Source organism: Maylandia zebra, linkage group LG13, assembly GCF_041146795.1.
Source record: "Maylandia zebra isolate NMK-2024a linkage group LG13, Mzebra_GT3a, whole genome shotgun sequence".
Taxonomy (NCBI): domain Eukaryota; kingdom Metazoa; phylum Chordata; class Actinopteri; order Cichliformes; family Cichlidae; genus Maylandia; species Maylandia zebra.
In genome coordinates this window covers 23222513-23239646 of record NC_135179.1, presented here as the reverse complement: position 1 = coordinate 23239646, position 17134 = coordinate 23222513, and the positions used below count along the sequence as shown (strand labels likewise).

Here is a 17134-nt window from a genome sequence, read left to right as displayed (position 1 = left end):
ATGAAGTAACAAAAGGGAAAAAATATTCATATTTCCGCCTGAAATTGTGGCTTATTATAAACGTAACACAGGGGTAATAGCTTCACTTAGAAGAACGTGTGTGCGAAGCAGCGTACTTTTTAATGCCTGCGCCTCCTGACCTTATGGCATTAAGCGAAGGAAAAAGAAAAAACAGGTGGGTAACACCTCAGAGAAAATTATTAGCATTCCCGTGTAGCAAGAGATAGGAGAGCCCACACGCTGTCTCACTCATCGTCATGCTCAAGTATTGGCTAGTTATATACGAGTAATGCACAGGATGAATGTACAGTCTTCTAGTAGTTGTAGCACAACTCTCTTTCCCTGAAGAAGCATGGATATGTTATTTTCTTTTTCTTTTTTTTAAAGATAAATTTTAGATCACCAGTGTCCTCTGTGCCTCTCCACAGCCTGTTTGTCCTCCATTTACAGTTCATGGCAGCCGGTGTGTAGTTCAGGGAATTCTGCTTTGGGGATCTGTGATTGGATTTCCATTCATCTGGCAGCTTTTGTGTAATACTCGAAGTGGAGAGGACCTGGCTGGATCACACCACATATTTCCTCCAAGGAGAGCCCCTTCAGAACCAGTCAGGCACAGGCAATGCAAACATGCAGCTGAAAAGGAGAAGCCAGACATGCCAAAAAATCATTCAGAGACTCACACTGACTGCTGCAAAATCCTGCGCACTGCAGAGGGATAACATCCAAAGTGATTTATCTGGGAAACAGAGAGATTTTTGTTTTCAGCGGTAAACATCATTGGGTTTAGATTACACCGCAGTTTTCATAAATTTGCCGCTGCGGGACCCAAAAGTATTCACTCTTGTGTGAAACTAGTATCTGACAATAAAGAATAAATAAATAAATAAACCACTGTGTTATGACTACATCAGCCAGCAAGGTCTTATAGGTTCAGGGTGTCTATACTCCACTTTCCCTCACAGGCAGCTGAGTTTACACTTATTATTTTTGGTTCTTTTTTTTTCTACTAGCATTGAGTGTATTTATTGTTACCACTAGAGGCAATGTGGGGCATTTTTGGGGGAGTAGTTTCCCAGGCTTACAACCAGTTTTATCAGCAAGTGCAATTGTGGGCATGTGGAAGCATGTTTTCATATAACAGATAATGCATATCAACAACTGATGGGCGATAAAAGCTAGCAACGATAGGGTAGGAAAACAGAAAATGAGCAGAGCGTCAGAAAATTCAAGGTTTCGTGAGGTAGGAAATGCATATGTTTCATCCAGTTGTGGAGACAAACTGTATTTTTGTAAAGAAAAGCTGGTATCATCCCTTCACACAATTTAAAGATGCGTAGAAGAAGACAGCAGCATAAATCAGGTAGTAGATATCTAGTAGTAACATCTCTTAATGAAGCCATGCCTTTTTCAATAAACTGTCTTTGGACTTTTCATAGAATATGTGTTTTTGCTCTACAGACAGCCATTAGTTGCAATGTTGAAAGATGTTACAATAGGAAAGATATTTGAAGTAAAACGCTCAAGAAGCCAAAATAAAGAAGTTAACCACATTACCTTGACTCAAAACAAAAAGAGAAATATTGTGTTTCCTTTTTAGCTACATAAAAAGGTCTGACTTTATGCATCCGTGAGCGTTTGAAGAAGTTATCACAGTACACCTCCTTCCACCTTAACACAGACACACACACCTCATCAGTATAGGTTGTTATAGGCCAGCGGCAGTCCAGAGGTCAGATCATTACCGATGCAGTCATGGATCATAGATACACCTCTTATATTCGTCCTTCCTTTATCATTCCCTCGTGACCTCATCTGCTGTTGCACTTCTCATCTTTAGGATTAGAAAACGAGCCGATCTTTCTCCTTCACACTTATGCTATTCCCTATAGAATCAACACAGGTATTCCATCATTATAATTATTTGACCATTCATATTAACTGGCAAATTTATCAGCGGTGGCTATTGCACCATTAATCACATTCTTCTTCATTTTGCAGAAGTAAAGCAGCCACTACAGAATATTACAGCTGTTGTGTTGGATGTTCTTAACATACTGAGGAGTCCATAAAGAAGTAAAATGCACCAGATGAACTGTGACTTTTCCCTGACGAAGTCATGTCTTTTTTTTTTTTAAATCAGATAGCACAGAGCTTGTGCTGCTGGCAGTGGGAGCTGGCAGGAACGGCTCAAAGCCTGTGAAAGTCAAATGCTGTCTCTCTCAGTCTGAGAGAACAATTTTTGAAAATGTGAGCTACAGTAAAATGCACGATGCCTGAAGCATGCTGTACTTCCAATTTTCGTCTACAGTGCCATGCAGCAATGAAGCCTGAATAATACGGTGGGGACTATTTGTTCAACTCTAATGTGTAAAATATGTGAGGCACATGCAGCATTTGTTGAATTAACATACAAATTGCTGATATATTATCTTATGGAATTTTCCAAATCTAGCAAGGCAGCGTTTTCTTGTCAAAACGTTTTATATTCTGCACTGCGTACAGCCTTAGAAGCGGCGCAGTGATGTTTTACACTGATGAAATAACCAGGCAGCTTACCAGAATGTTATCACTTCTATTTAGTCACACTGTGCTGAGCACTCATGCATAATTGTGTACATAAGCGTCTATCAAAATCGGAGGTCTGTTTTACAATATTAAGCCAACTCCATTGACGATCCCCTTGCCCTTATCATGATACAGTGGGCATCTAACGCCGACTGGCTTTTGGAAGTAAGAATTTGAGCTCAGCACTTTCTTCCAGGCTTTGGTCGTAACCGTGCCTTCTCAAAGCCCACTGTCAAGCTCGTCCTTTGATGTATGGATGGAGGCATTTTGTTCAAAGGGATAACCTTTTCTGGGCACTTCTTTGAAATGATAATTCACCAGTCTGCTGCAGGTGAAGCCGGAGCTCTCTCGGCAGAGAGGGCAATCAAAGTCAAATGGAGGAGCCACTCACGGCTTTGCCTGCGTAACCAGTGCCAGCGTCTGGCATCTACTGTCAGTCCTGCTCCCAGCTTAATCTCTGCTTTAGATAAACGGAGCAGGCACGGGGGATGTCACAGCGACAAGGAGACTTGAAGTAGCAAAACGTGCAACGGCCCGTTGCGCCATTGTGGTCGCGAAAGACCTAGATGTTTCGGCGTGGTTGTGTGTTTACATAGACGATACATAAACGCCATATGCAAGCTGAGTTTTTCCTTCGCTGCAGGCTCCGCGCATCAGTGGTGAGGGGGACACAGCTGTGTGTAATTACGTCAGTAATAAACCTGGATATGGTCCACCTGCCTCAGAGTGAACCCTCTATCCAATCCAGCACGTTCGACAACAAAGGAGACGAGTGCGCACTGATTATGGCTTTGATGATGCAGCTAGACGGCAGCGTTTTATGGAGATATTTCTGTCTCACGAATAATTCCCTGAAATTATTCAATCAGTATCAAACAATGACATGTGCTAGTAGTGTATGATAACTGACGTAAAAGACCCATATGTCACATATCGTCACATATGTTACATATGTAACGTCAGAGATGAATAAAACCCAAAAAAAACGAACACAATACAGTACGTATGGTATATACAGTAATATGCTCCTCTGCGCTAATGGATTGGTGACCTGCCAAGGTGTACTTCTACCCAGGGTCCATTCAGTAACAACCCTGAACATGTTTTGAATAAAGGGAATTAATTATTTCTGCTACAAATACTGTATATCAGTCTCTTGTTGCTGTCCATCTGGATGTAAGCTTTCAGGATTCTACATCCGCCAGCGCGCCTGTAACGAGGCGGCATAGGATACACAGACACAGCTCTCCCTTGGGTTCAGGCTCCAGCTGGCGGAGACATGCTAGGGCAACCTGTCCCTATTATTGTTTGTGACAGAACCAAGAAGGAAATGCAAGTAGCAAAAGTGCGTACGTGGATCCTGCATGTCAGATTCTGCTGGCAGTGCCTCCAATGTAATTATGGGCATGGGTGGCCAGCTATGACAGCTTATCTGTTAGCCAGCCAGTAGGTGTCTGCTGCACCTGGTGAGCTGCATGCCACAATGATGAACCACCGATACACAAATTAAAAATCACGTACAGATTTTCATGAAAACACGAGACGTTTGCTAATGGCAATTTCATATCGTCTCATGCTGCTCATGAACACAGCAGCACACGCGTCTGGCACCATGTCACAGAGCTAGCCACTCCCAAATCTTGTTTCTCAGCATTTCATGTGCCACGCTAATGAGTTACAAATGCATGGGGTGAACTCATGGCATTATCATTTTAATTAGTCTCATACATAGACAGTTTGGCTGAGACCTGTTTGTTCACAATTATAATAGAGAGTTATAGGTTTTGAGTTGATTAGGCTAGATGAACAAAGTGTTTTAGAGAGCATTTTAATGAAACAACAGAAAACAGGCATACTTCGTTGTAAAAATCACAACAAATTAATACTAATTCATCAGGAATGAAATACTGAACAACCTTTGTCTCCTTTAAAGTTGAGATTTTGTGAGAAATGTAACTAAAAAGAGACCCAACTAATTTGAAAATACTTTAAACCCGATACTAAATTGAACGTAGTTCAAAGGCATCATGTCAAATTCTAAAATATTAAGATATTATTGGAAAGTGTTAATTAGTGAGAGAATCTATCAAAAGTAAAGGCAGGGAGAGGCCTCGGAAGATAATGGGAAATAGTGGAACAGTTTATAGTTTACAGTAATGTTTTCCCACTTGGGGATTTCATCATATACATAATATTTAAAGATTCGGAGAATCTGGAGAAATATCAGCAATCGCATTTGCAAAGTGAAAGGCCAAAAACAGAATCTCTATGACTGTGTTGAAAACCAATATGCAGGAAATCAATGCCTTGGCAACGCTAAATCCACAAATCATAATTAAAACTTGGCCACGCAGAGAGAGAGAGGGAGAAAAAAACAAGTTCCCGAAATATCGCCACCTGCTCTGAGCCCAAGCTTGCTTATTTAAAATGGGCAGAGGTGGAGTCCAACTTTGGGCTCAAGAGTAGAAGAACCATCCAACTTTTAGTTCACAATTCATAAGCCAGGATTTGTAATGCAATTGGGGGGTGCCTAAGAGACTTTGCCAGTCTGTGAATATACGGGTTTTAGAACCATAATAAGTCATAATAAGTCAAAGGAAGTAAACAACATAATTTCAATGATTCAAATATTTTGATTTCTATCCTTTAAATCACTCACTCTCACACTTGGTGATTTTCATCTGTGGGAAGTTTACTAAAATAAGCATTGTGCACTATTTTTAATTAGCCCTGTTTTAAAAGTGTTGTGATTAGGATCTCAACACCTTTAAAACAGTGCTGGAATACATTAAAAGATATCTTAAATTTCACTTTAACTGCTTTTAAATTAAAGAAGGGCCTGTTTTGTTTTAATAAAGCATCCACAAGCTTACTCATGCCTAAGCAAAGACAGAAAACACATCATTTCTCTCAATAACCTTTGCAGCATTTCTGTTAATATGACCGTCCGCACTGTGTACAGCCAGGGGACCTGGTCCTTTTGTGCTCACCCTAACAAAAATCCCTCCAATCAGCGATGAGTAATGAGTGGGCAGGTTATCATGCAGTGATCCCAGCTTTCTAATTAGTCTTCCATTAACTTTTCCAACCTTGGTAACCACAGGGTGCACACTTTACACACACACACATGCACGATTCACATCCTCAAACTGAAATATGGGATCTCCACTCCAAAGTCAAAAATCTAAAATTAAGTATTTAATAACAGTTTATTTACTCTGCAGTGTTCATTTAATCCTCACGTTCACCCTGGTTGGCCAGAAATGGCTTTTTTGTAGAACCAATTTTCACCATGTCGTCCTTCCAGAATAACAGCAGTCACATTATGTGTATCATCCCATAAAATGATTTGTGTGTTGTTCCCTGTCCATGTAAAATAATGATTAAAACATCAGGTGCACAGGGGTCTGACTGTTATTCAGGGAATCTGTTAGATGGATCATTTTCCGATGACTATGCTACAATACCTGTGCACGCAGGTGACACGCTGCCTCTGTTTTTTTAAGGTACAAACTAGTGAAATGTACTTTTTTTTTTTAAAGAAAGAGTCACAGATCAGACCTTCTCTGGCTCTTATGAATTCTTTGCAACACTTTGTTTAGATACAGGCTGAATGTCAATGTTCAGCACCGGCATTTTTGGTTTCATTTGGCATCCTGGTCTAGCTGATGTCTGTCAAAGACCATACAATGTATTTCTGATCTGCAGAATAAAAGACGCTGCCTGAGCCTTGTGCAGAATGTGGACGCGGAGCAACAGAAACTAGACAAAAAGATTGACAAGGGAGAGAGAAACAGAGAGCGTATACATGACATGGATACAAAGATTTTCTGTTTTGTTTTTTTGACTTTAGCTCATATTCCCTCAGAGCAGTATTTCCCATTTTATCGCATCTAATAGTGCATACGCAGAATGTAATCAGCACCCCTGGTATGTGTGTGTCCAAATGCACGCGCACACCAGCCTCTTTGTGCGATGCAAAGCATGAATCCATGATTCATCCTGTTTCACAGTGGGCAGTCGGTTTTAGAATGGAGCGGCACAAAAGAGTGATGGAAATTCCTGGGGAGCTGCTGTCCTGTGGCCTTCCAGCACCCAGTGGTATGCACTATCTTGCCGTATTATTGCTTTTTCTGTTTGTCAGCAAGCCCACGACTTCAAAGGAGGCTTAAAACATTCTTTCATTTTCTGTCAGGGTTGAAGGGTTGAGAGAGTGAGTCTACATTTTATGAACAAAGCCCCCCCAAGACATCTAGCAAAATAAAATGTTACCATCCGAGATGCAGCTCCTAACATTTACTCCAAAGCACTGATCATAAACTATTAATAGATGTATGTCTGTATGAGCACCAGAAGGGTGTCTCTTTGAATTGGATCCTTGTGCTGGGTTAGGTCAGGAATGGGGGTAAAGCTGGTGGGCCCCCTTTATTCCACTGGAACATAAAATCCTGCACGGAGGAGGATGGCGAGCAGATAGCTAGCATTACGGCTGTTGTGTAAAATTGCCATTATTCAGTCAAGCGATTATCTGCTGCCGTGGTGTGTAATGCGTCTCTGTGACCGTGACTGATGCCTGCACATCTAAGACTCTGCTGGAGAAGGGTGAGACTGAAAGAGGTGACCTCTTTCTTCTGAGTTCTATGAATCGTTTTTAGATACACTGTCAAAGTGTGGAAAACACAGTGCCAGTGGATCTGTCTTAAACCCAAAGCAGGCCTCTTCTTTTAGAAGGTGAAAAATTAAACTTATGTAGAGGTAAATAAAACAAAAGTTTATCTTTCTGATGCATTTATACAGATTTATTCAGATTACATGATTATTTGCTAATATTATTAAGTCTTCCAGGCAACCAGACTTCTGTGTAACCTAACATCTATCCATCCTCTCTGTGCTTTAAGGTTGAAACCATTCAGTATTCAGTGTGCTTAGAGTTCCTAAGTGAAAAACATAACAATTATGAATTTAGACTGGGCCAAAAAAACAGCAGAGGAAATAGCAGGTTAATTAATATTTAATATTTGCAACTATAACTTCTTGCCAAGTGAAGTGTAGGAGTCAGTGAGCTCATTCCGCCATTTATCTGCTGTTTGTTTAGTTTATAAAATAGAAAGGAGCCTTCATAACCCCCTGTGCTGAATTTTGTAGACCTTTTTTTCCCACTGGCATACAGTAGAATACATTTGTTTACTTTATCTTAGCAGCAAGTAGAAACCCATGGCAATAACAGAAGACAGTAGGCTGTGGCATCATCAGTCAAGTCACTTTATAGCTCTGGCTTGTTTTAGGCTCTTATGCATCACACAGTTTCAGAGGGTCTGATTGGGGCCAAATTTATTAGCATGGCAAGCATAAAGCCAGATGCATAAAGAACTAACTTCAGTGACAAAAACAACAAGGAAACTTGAAACAGATGGTATCCCCCCCTCCACCCCTGTGGAGCTCTGCTTCCACGTAGAGACAGAAGCACCTGAGACAGAACTGTGGCAAGATGCTTGGAACAACCTACTAAATAACAGTGCACTGACACAGTGCAGAAGACCTGCCTGTTTTAAAGGGAAATGGTAGCGGCTCCAGATATTTCAGGGTCTGACTGAAGTTTAATAGCTAATGAAACGATCCTTGTTGTTAGTTTGGGAAGCATTCTCAGAATACTGTTTTTTATGACATCGAAACAGGAAATAATAAGTCAAAATCTTGTTTTATATTAAGCGCTTTTGATTTCACAAAATATGTATCTGTGGCATTTAAATGAGGTTTCAGTACAAAATGTAATTACTCCGTGTTTTTCTTTTCAGCATTTTTAATTATGGCTTTATAATTAATTTGCTACTCCTCTTGTAATTTTCAAGTTTATTCCTTAACTTTTAATGTTGATTTAATGTCCGTTCCCATACAGAGGCTTATGCCCTTATCACACGCCCCATTAAATAATGCCTATTCTGATGTAATGTGCCGTACTATGTGCCAAAAGTTGTCCCAGCTTGTATTGTTTAGATGGTCTTTGGGGTAACTAATTAGATTACCGCATGGCGACCACTATTGTCAGATCTAAATTTGTCCGGTTAGTTTTTCTTCATCAGATTCACAGAGAGCCCTTTCAGCAATGAACATGCTCGTTAATTACTCTTCCGTATCTTTTCTTCTTCCCGTGCAGATCAAACGGGTCATTTTCTGCGTCTTCCTCGAGACTGATTTTGCCATCTACAAGAAGAAAATGTCTGTCATGTTTCAAGGTACGTGTAATCACTCGCATCCTTGCTGGATCATTACATTTCTTCTGCTACCTGACACTTTGTTGTTGAATTGATTAACACGCTGACTTTCTTCAAGTTTTCCAAGTTTTGGACAACCTGTGATGTCACCGCCTAAGTAACTGAACATATGCATACATGTGTTCAGTTAGTTAGGAAGTGACCTTGTGTATCCTTGGAAACATCTGCAGCGAGAATTATCCTGTTCCTGGAAGCAGTAGTGTAAGGACCTGTCAGGTTTGGGTGACACCTTCAAATGCAAACATATTCAGCGCAACCAACCGCGCAGCCTTTGGGGAGATTAGCGGTGAGAATTTATGCCGACAAGGTTGATAAAATAAGTGTCAGGTTCTCTACATATTGCCTCACGATCTACCTGACCTATAATAGCTGTCTAATGGTTCGTGTGCTTGCCGTGAATGAGCGAGCTGATATTTCACGTGATCACTGATAGTTTGATGAGAATTTAATGCCGGATTTGATTGACTGTAATAATAGTACACAACAGCAATTGTCTCCTGAAAAAAGCTAAAATATTCCGGGATGCATAGCAACTGTGACCATCCTCTTGGTTACTGCTCTCCAATTGTGTGTGTGTGTGTGAAATAAACAAACATCCATTATCTTCTACTCCCACTCTCCTTTCTGTCCCTTGCTCAATTCCCTCCCCCCTTTCATGCCATCATCTTTTTTTCCGGGGACCGGGAGCAGTCACCAGCTCTGATGGGGGTTCCACAGAGGATTGAGTTGAATAGCTGGGGAGCTGAAAGAGGCTGGCTGGCTTCACCAGCCTAGCATTACCTTCCATTTACCTCACTTTTCACTCCTCACCTCCCCAACGGAATACCGGCTCTCAGGCCTTCATCTCGCTGCTCCCAGATGGAGAGTGTTTTGTTCTCCCTGCACTCCCGTCATCTCTCCCGCTCCCCGCCCAGACTCTTCCCTAAAAGATTACATTCCGAAGAGAGACCTTAATTATACTGCCTGCCCCCATGCACCCAGCACCCGTCTCATCATATTAGTGCTTTGAGATGAGAATCTGGAGCTGTTGTTCTCCAGTTATCACTCTCACCATTTAAAAAGTGCTGTGAGTGGATAAATGGCCTGTATCTCCCTGTGATTGGGAACAGGGAAGAAGCAAAATGACAGCTTGTGTGTATGCGTGTGCGCGCCACGTAGGGCATTCAGAAAAGTTTTGAGACTCACATTACTCTGAGCAAAATCTTTAAAAACTATTGTGTACCAAAATGTAATGAGTTGCTAATAAGGGAGGCCGAGGTCAGTCTTTGATTAAATTTGGGGTCATTTCAAAAGGTTACTACAGCACACACCGTGATGCAAGTGCTTTTGACATCAGTGTCTTACCTGTCACGTGTCCTTTGACCCCTGAGGTCAGGGCCACCTTTGCCCATCTTTCCTCTTTGTGGGCAGGAGAGGATAATTGGCTTAATAAGCATGACATTCCCACTCAGGGTCACTGTCTTAGTTAGCCAGACACCTTCACACCGCCCTCACCCACACCTCTTTTCATCTTTCACCTCATCTGTAAGTTGAAAGAATTTAATTCTCTGTCAAAACAAAACTTCTTTCAAGTTTTACCTTAAGGAAGAAAAGAATACTAAAATAATTACTTATGCTGTGAATGTAGACACTCACAGAAGCGACAGGATTCGTGTGTTTTATCCAGCCACGCTGCACTACGTAGATGGCTTCCAACAGTAGTTGAAAGGTGTTCTTTGAAGAAAGAAGTGCTGATTGGTATGATTGCATCATGGTAGGTAATGCATAACCCCATAGTGTGAAAAGACTTGCATTTAGCCTGCGCAGAATGGCAGTAGTGAATCAGAGGCTGTGAATTAGCTCTGCAGGTGTGCTCGAACACTTTCAGCACGTCTCATCATCCTCTCTGCTAGTGATAGACAGTCAGGTAGATCTTACGGCAACACTGAATGCATCACACAGAGACTTGAGACCATTCTGTCTCCTGCAGCATCCTCTCGCTTTCAATAACCCTCTGTCACGTCTGCACTTCCTGTTCTCCTTACTTATTCTCACACACGTCTCCCTTTATTCCTGTGCTACATGCCCATTTCCTTAACCCTTCACACCCTTCATTCTTCCCCATTACATTGAGGAGAAGCTTCTCCATCACCTCCTTTATTTGCATACTGTTATAGAGCTCTTGTGAATGGTGGCCTTGATCTTTCTGTAATTTGTATGTGTGTGTGTGGTTATGCGAAACTCGGGATCTTCCCCGTGACATCAGTTTCAAGGATGTCTACAGTGGCAAGTACACATACAATGGATTTTTTTTTTTTTTTTTATTGAAGTCTTACTATTCTCATTTTTCACAGTATAGCCGCTTTCCTCATATTCAAGCAATCTGTCAAGTGACAATGACTGGAGCAGGAATGTGTAAACAGGACATTTGCATACAGGAAATTGCTTTATTACAATGTGCATTTCCACAAGCTGTCAGTGTGCGAGAGCCAAAATACGGTTACTCCTTTGCAAAGGGAGGAAACTGAAAAATAGCCTGTGCTGACATGAATACTCAGACACACCTGCATGCAGGCACATAAACTGTGGCACACGTTCACAAAACAGGAAGTGGATTTTTTTAATTTGTTTTTTTAAAGATTAGAACTGCCTGGTATTTGAGCAATGGAGCAGCTGTTTGATGAGTAACGACGGAGTCCTCACAGTCACACAGAGTATTTTATGTAGCTCGTGAAGATCGGCATGCTTTTGGATCTTTTGGAGTCATGAGTTTTCCCCTCTAACATCAACAGTGAATCATGCAAATACACGAACAAGCTAAAGCACACAGCAGCACAAGCTGTTTGTTGTTGGGGTTTTTTTAGAAGGCGAAACTATCAAGTATGAACATTAATTGATTAAGTAGCAGAGCTCAATCAATGCAATTAATCATAAAACACGATTCTATTATGTATTCTGATTGGCGTGATTGACCACACGCTTCCCGTGCCACATATTATTTGCGCGTATGGAAGCAGTCAGGCATCTGTAGTTGTAGAGAGTGAAAGCATGTTGAAATTGATTCTGGGTACACTCCTCCACTAATATGATCCGGGTGGCTGCCCACAAGCTGGGCTCCATCTCGTCTTCTCCTCAATCAGCCACACTGCTGACAATATTAACACAGACCACAGGACTGCAGAGGCTGCTGCATTCTCTCCAACTGTTTCACCCACTTTCCAGTTGACATTTATTTACATAGCTTTTTAATACACACTGTATGTTCCTCGCCTCTTAACCCCTAACCCACACACACGCACACACCCACCCGGCCATCAAATGTCCATAGTAAAAGAACCCCCTCAAACCACACCACTGCTGTTACAGCAGTAAAGCTGTGGTATGCACAGGCTTTTATCACACACATGTAATTTGTTGACGGAGCATATGAAGGGCTACAGGATCCCTGTGAGGGGTGAAAATGAAGTCTGTGTTGGTTTCACGAGGCTATCCCTCAGGGCAGGGAAATGAGGAGACCACGGTGTGTTAGTGATGTTATTGTCAGGGAGCACACTGAGTCTCTCAGTCAGCTTCGGCAGATACGAGGTTCCTGCTTTAGCCCTTCATATTTGAAAAATGTTGGGAAGCCTGTGAATAAATCAGACATGAAAATGGACAAATGTTATGAGCTGCTTATCTGTGTTTTTGGTGTTGGCTGGTCATGGTCACTCGCTGATAATTTAAACGTTCAGAATTGCTCGGTTTAGGGACACTATTTAAATTTAAATATGGCCATATCGTTTCTCACAAGGTATTCCTATTTGTGCGTGAATATGTAACCCTAAAGGAATAGTTCATTCATCGTCTATTAGGAATTTAATGATAGGGTCAATACTTCTTTCCAAGAGTCAGATGAGAGGATCAATAATACTCTCATATCTATTTGTTAAAAAGCTGGAGACAGCTAAGCTTAGCATAGCATAAAACACTGGAAAAGAGCTGAGCTCCATCAAAAGTGGAGAAAAAATACTGAGGACCGTGCAAAAGCCTTGCAGCAATTCTTATTTCTTGTTTATTTTGCTTCCAAATAGCCAGACTGTCTTGTCATTTTTTAAAGTGGTCTTGCACAGTAGTTCTGATAGTCTGTGCATGTTTATCTTTTTCACTCATTTGTACACCACCATTTTCAAAGGAGTGGTTTTTAGTTTGTTAAGCCACTGGACACTGAACCATGAATCATTCAAACATAAAACAGGCACCTAACTTGAGGGATGACTCAGTGTTGTGTCTACAGACAGCTTAACAAAAAAAAACAGTTTTAAATTGTATCTTTGGGCATTTTGTTACTAGAAGCTTCTCACAAAAACGCATCATTTGTTCCAATTTCTTTGGTTGAAGCTATGAAAAATGCCAAAGATAACACAGCCCGACAGACATAAAATATTATTTTTGCACCAACAGGGTGATGCCCGAAGAGCTGTTGACCAAAACACTTGACAGATCTTGATATGGTGTGCAGTGTGTTCTTAAAAAAATCTCAGGTAACTGGACAAAACAAGTATCTGAAAATCACGACCATGGTCGTTCAGCTGATCCATCTACTGTTCACTGAAACCTCATCAGATGTGCTGTTATTGGAAGCGTGGCTTTCAAAAAGCCATTCATAAGAAGGGGAAACATGCAGAAAGGGCTAAGGTATGCTAAATTAAACAAGAACTGGACTCATAATCAGTGGCAACATGTCCGATCCACTGTGCTGACCCCTTTGGATATAAGGGGGGAGTTGCACATTAGATTGTACAGTTTTTACTGTACAATCAGTTTTCCCTATTTTTACCTTATATACTCAATTTCTATATATGTTTGCACGCTTCGATAAATCTCTGCACCGACTTCTAGTTTTCCTAGAAAATATAAAGAAATGAGTGGTAGCTCAAAACTTTTGCACAGAACTGTACCTATACATTATTATTGGTCCAGTTCGGGAACATTCCTGGAGTTTCACTGTCACTCCGATTGGATAATTATTTAATTTTGCTACGTGGTTGTAGATTTCTCTTCCCCTGCTTAGAAAGTTTATGCTAAGCTAACCATGTACCAGCTATTGTTTCGCATTTAGCATGCAGACATGAGAGCAGAATCAATCTTGTCATCTATTTCTTAGAGCGTGAATAAGCCTGTGTACTGTCAAACAGCTGATCCTTTCTCATCAGTTATCATATCACGCCATCCTGTTTAAATGTGTATGCGTTTGCGATTTCTTTGGTTTTATGGCCTAGAAAGAAAGCAAGAACCAAAAAAAGGTGTCACACGGGTCGTTCTGGACTAAAACATACTGCACCTTCCCTGTATTGAGCCGTGATCATAGCAGAATCATGTGTGGCCGGAGATGAGACACCTGATGTTTCCATTCTTGCGCTGTTGTAGTACTGTATCAGTGGACCTTCCTTTGTTTCCCCAAGCAGGGTTAGATTAATGCACTGTACCCTTTTATTCAGTGTTATACAAAAGAAAAGCCTGTCGCTGGATCCACTGGGAGCTCTGATGGTTACACTTCTACAGAACAGATGACAACAGCCTTTCATCAAAGCTAACGCTTGCTTTTGCTTGTTAACCACAGTGCAATCATTTCACAGACTCCTGCACAGCCACACACACACACATAAAAATACACGTGCCCTCACAAATAATGTAATCCATTCATATGAACTGTGCACATGAAAAAGGCAAGTACACATGTACTGTGTATATAGTGGCCTGACACAAGGCATCTAGAGGCATGCTGAGCTGTGCAAGATCTGAGTGTCTATGAGTGCGTATCGTGTGTAGGAGCCGTGAGCAGGCATCCACAGTTCCTCTCTCGCCTCATCTCTCACTCTGCAGTTCCTCCTGAAGCATAAACATCCAAAGCATCCGTCTCATCTCGCACTGTGCAACTCAACTCATCCACCCAGAACACCTCTAGTACACTCAGTCTGTCTCACACAATAGACTTACAGACAAAAGAAGAGAAAATCAAAGGGGTTTTTTTTGTTTTTTTTTAAAGACGCAGTTGTCCACGCCAGCCTGGAGTCCTTGTATTTTCAGGAAATGGGAGGCTTTATGTCATTTATGCTGAGCCTACCAGCATAGATATAATTGGAAAAGAATGTTTCACGAATGTGACCCCCTCTCCCCAAACATATACCCACATACTCAGTCATTTGGTGTAATAACTCTCGATATCCGAGGCCATCTGGTGGGAAATTGAAGGAGGTTGTTGAGTGTGATGAGGAACAGGAGGTGAAAGAGTTTCAGCGAAAAGCTTTTGGAACACACAAATGTGATCGTATTTCCCCGATTTACAGGGGTGGGTGCAGGTTCGAGTTTCATTGTTTGGTTTCAGCAGTCGGCATCATAACACTGTGATATTCTAATATTATAATCATGTTGCCATGAGTCGGCTCGTGCATTATAAAAGAGCCTGGTTTGACACGCTGTCGTTTTCTCCCCCTCTGCCAGACAATGACATGGAGGTTACAGAGGAGCCGCCGAAGGAAGGTGAGTGACAGAATATTTCATGGTTGCCTTTTCACCTTAACACCTCCATTAAAGCACACAGAGGGTGAGTGAGTGGTGTAGCTTCAGCTTATGACAGTGATTTGCTGGGTTTCGCGAAGCAGACGAAATTGAATGTTTATGCATTTAGCGACAAGTTGAATCCCAGGCCTGACTCATCGCTGTTAAAAATACTTCATGTCAGGTGCATTACATTACAAGAGCTTATATCAAAGCCAATTCCCAACACCATTCTCTTCATCCGGCTTACGGGCACAATGCCTTCAGACCACCTAAAGCGAGCGACAAAGAAGCAGCAGAGCTACATCCCTCCACAGCGTGCACCGGGTGATAGCACAAACACAAACTGTCAGCGCATAATGCTTTTATCAACACACCATCTTGGAACGAAGCCTGAAGGTACCAGATACTGCTTATCAGGATAAACTACTGACATTTGTCTGTGCGCTGATGTCCTGAATAAGCAATGACACAAACTGATGGCCACATAGAAGCGCGTGTGTGCGTTTGAATAGCAGAAACAATAGCCATAATAACATAATAACAATAACAGCAGTTTGGTTGTTACTTGCAGACGTACAGTATAAAATTCAGTTTTATGAGCTGTTTGATAAATGTTTGATACCGCCTGTAGCAATTCTCTCCAAGGTAGAGTGTTGCAAAGCAGTACATGAAGAGCTTTTATTTTATTTTTTTTAATTGTGATCACAGTGGGATTAGCAGTGAGGTTTTCCCACATCTAACTGCTCAAACCTCATAGTACATGTGCAGCCATCTGAGCGAAAAGCAATGTTAGTTTTACAGTCTGCAGAAGAAAGTCTTCAGATTACTGTAGATGTAGAAACGAGGGTGCTATCAAAATGTTTTCCTCCAAAAGTCACCCCCATGATCTACCAATTACACGCATGTGTGTTTTCACTTTGGGTGAACATAAAAGGGCTGTTTTATAAGCGCACTGTAAAATGTGATATTCCAAAGTGAAACAATGTGGCTGAATCGTAAAGGCTTGGTCGAGAGGAACTGTTTTCTTGTCTTGACCAAGTGTGCTGGGTTTTTATTATTGTATTCCTCACCAGCTATTTTATGCTGCATACAGTACCACACTATACTGAAACAACCCCTGATAATTCCTGGCTCTGTTGTATCATCATACTAGCCCTTTCCTGGTCCAGTTTGGCCTTGTTTGATGGGCTTCTGCACTGGTGCCAAAGACTGGCCTTTTATTCTGCTCCATCAGCCAGAGTTTGAATCAGTCAGCCTGGAAGCTATTCAAAGGCTCAAATGACTGCAATTCTCACACGGAATGACGCTTTTGTCCCAGACTGTGGTCTGGAGTTGGTGTCAAAGCCTCACATTCTTCCCCTTTTCTCCCACCAGCGTCATTTTTATCAGGCAGGTATAAAACAAAACACATCATGCTCTCCCACGGGCTTTTGTCGCGTGGTCCACAGAGACAGAACGGCCAAGAATAATCACTGCTTCAAAGAGTCAGCTTTACTCACACCATCTCACTCACCTTGATGCCAGAACGACATGCTCCTTGCTTCCTGGTAGCGTTTTGGGATAAGGATGTGTCTGCTCAACTGAATCACCATTTATTTTTGTTGATTTATAGATAACACAAAACCACCTACCAAAGCAGCAACCGAGGAAGAGAGTGAGGACAACACCAGAGGTAGAGTGCGCTCGTTCTGACTGTGCACGTTTGTTCCGGCTCCTTCTTCTTAACGTGCCAGGGAAACTTTACTGGCAGAGGAAACACTGATATGTGTTTACTTTAA

The 17134-nt window shown here is 41.6% G+C and overlaps 1 protein-coding gene across 1 annotated transcript in view; it reads left to right on the top strand.

Moving 5' to 3' along the window:
• Nucleotides 1–17134, top strand: part of macrod2 (mono-ADP ribosylhydrolase 2) — a 424084-nt gene that overhangs the window by 379482 nt on the left and 27468 nt on the right. Inside the window, exons 9-11 of the mRNA XM_076891831.1 lie at nt 8720–8798; nt 15297–15335; nt 16969–17028. Of these exons, the coding sequence (XP_076747946.1) occupies nt 8720–8798; nt 15297–15335; nt 16969–17028 (178 nt within the window). The remainder of the gene's footprint in view (nt 1–8719; nt 8799–15296; nt 15336–16968; nt 17029–17134) is intronic.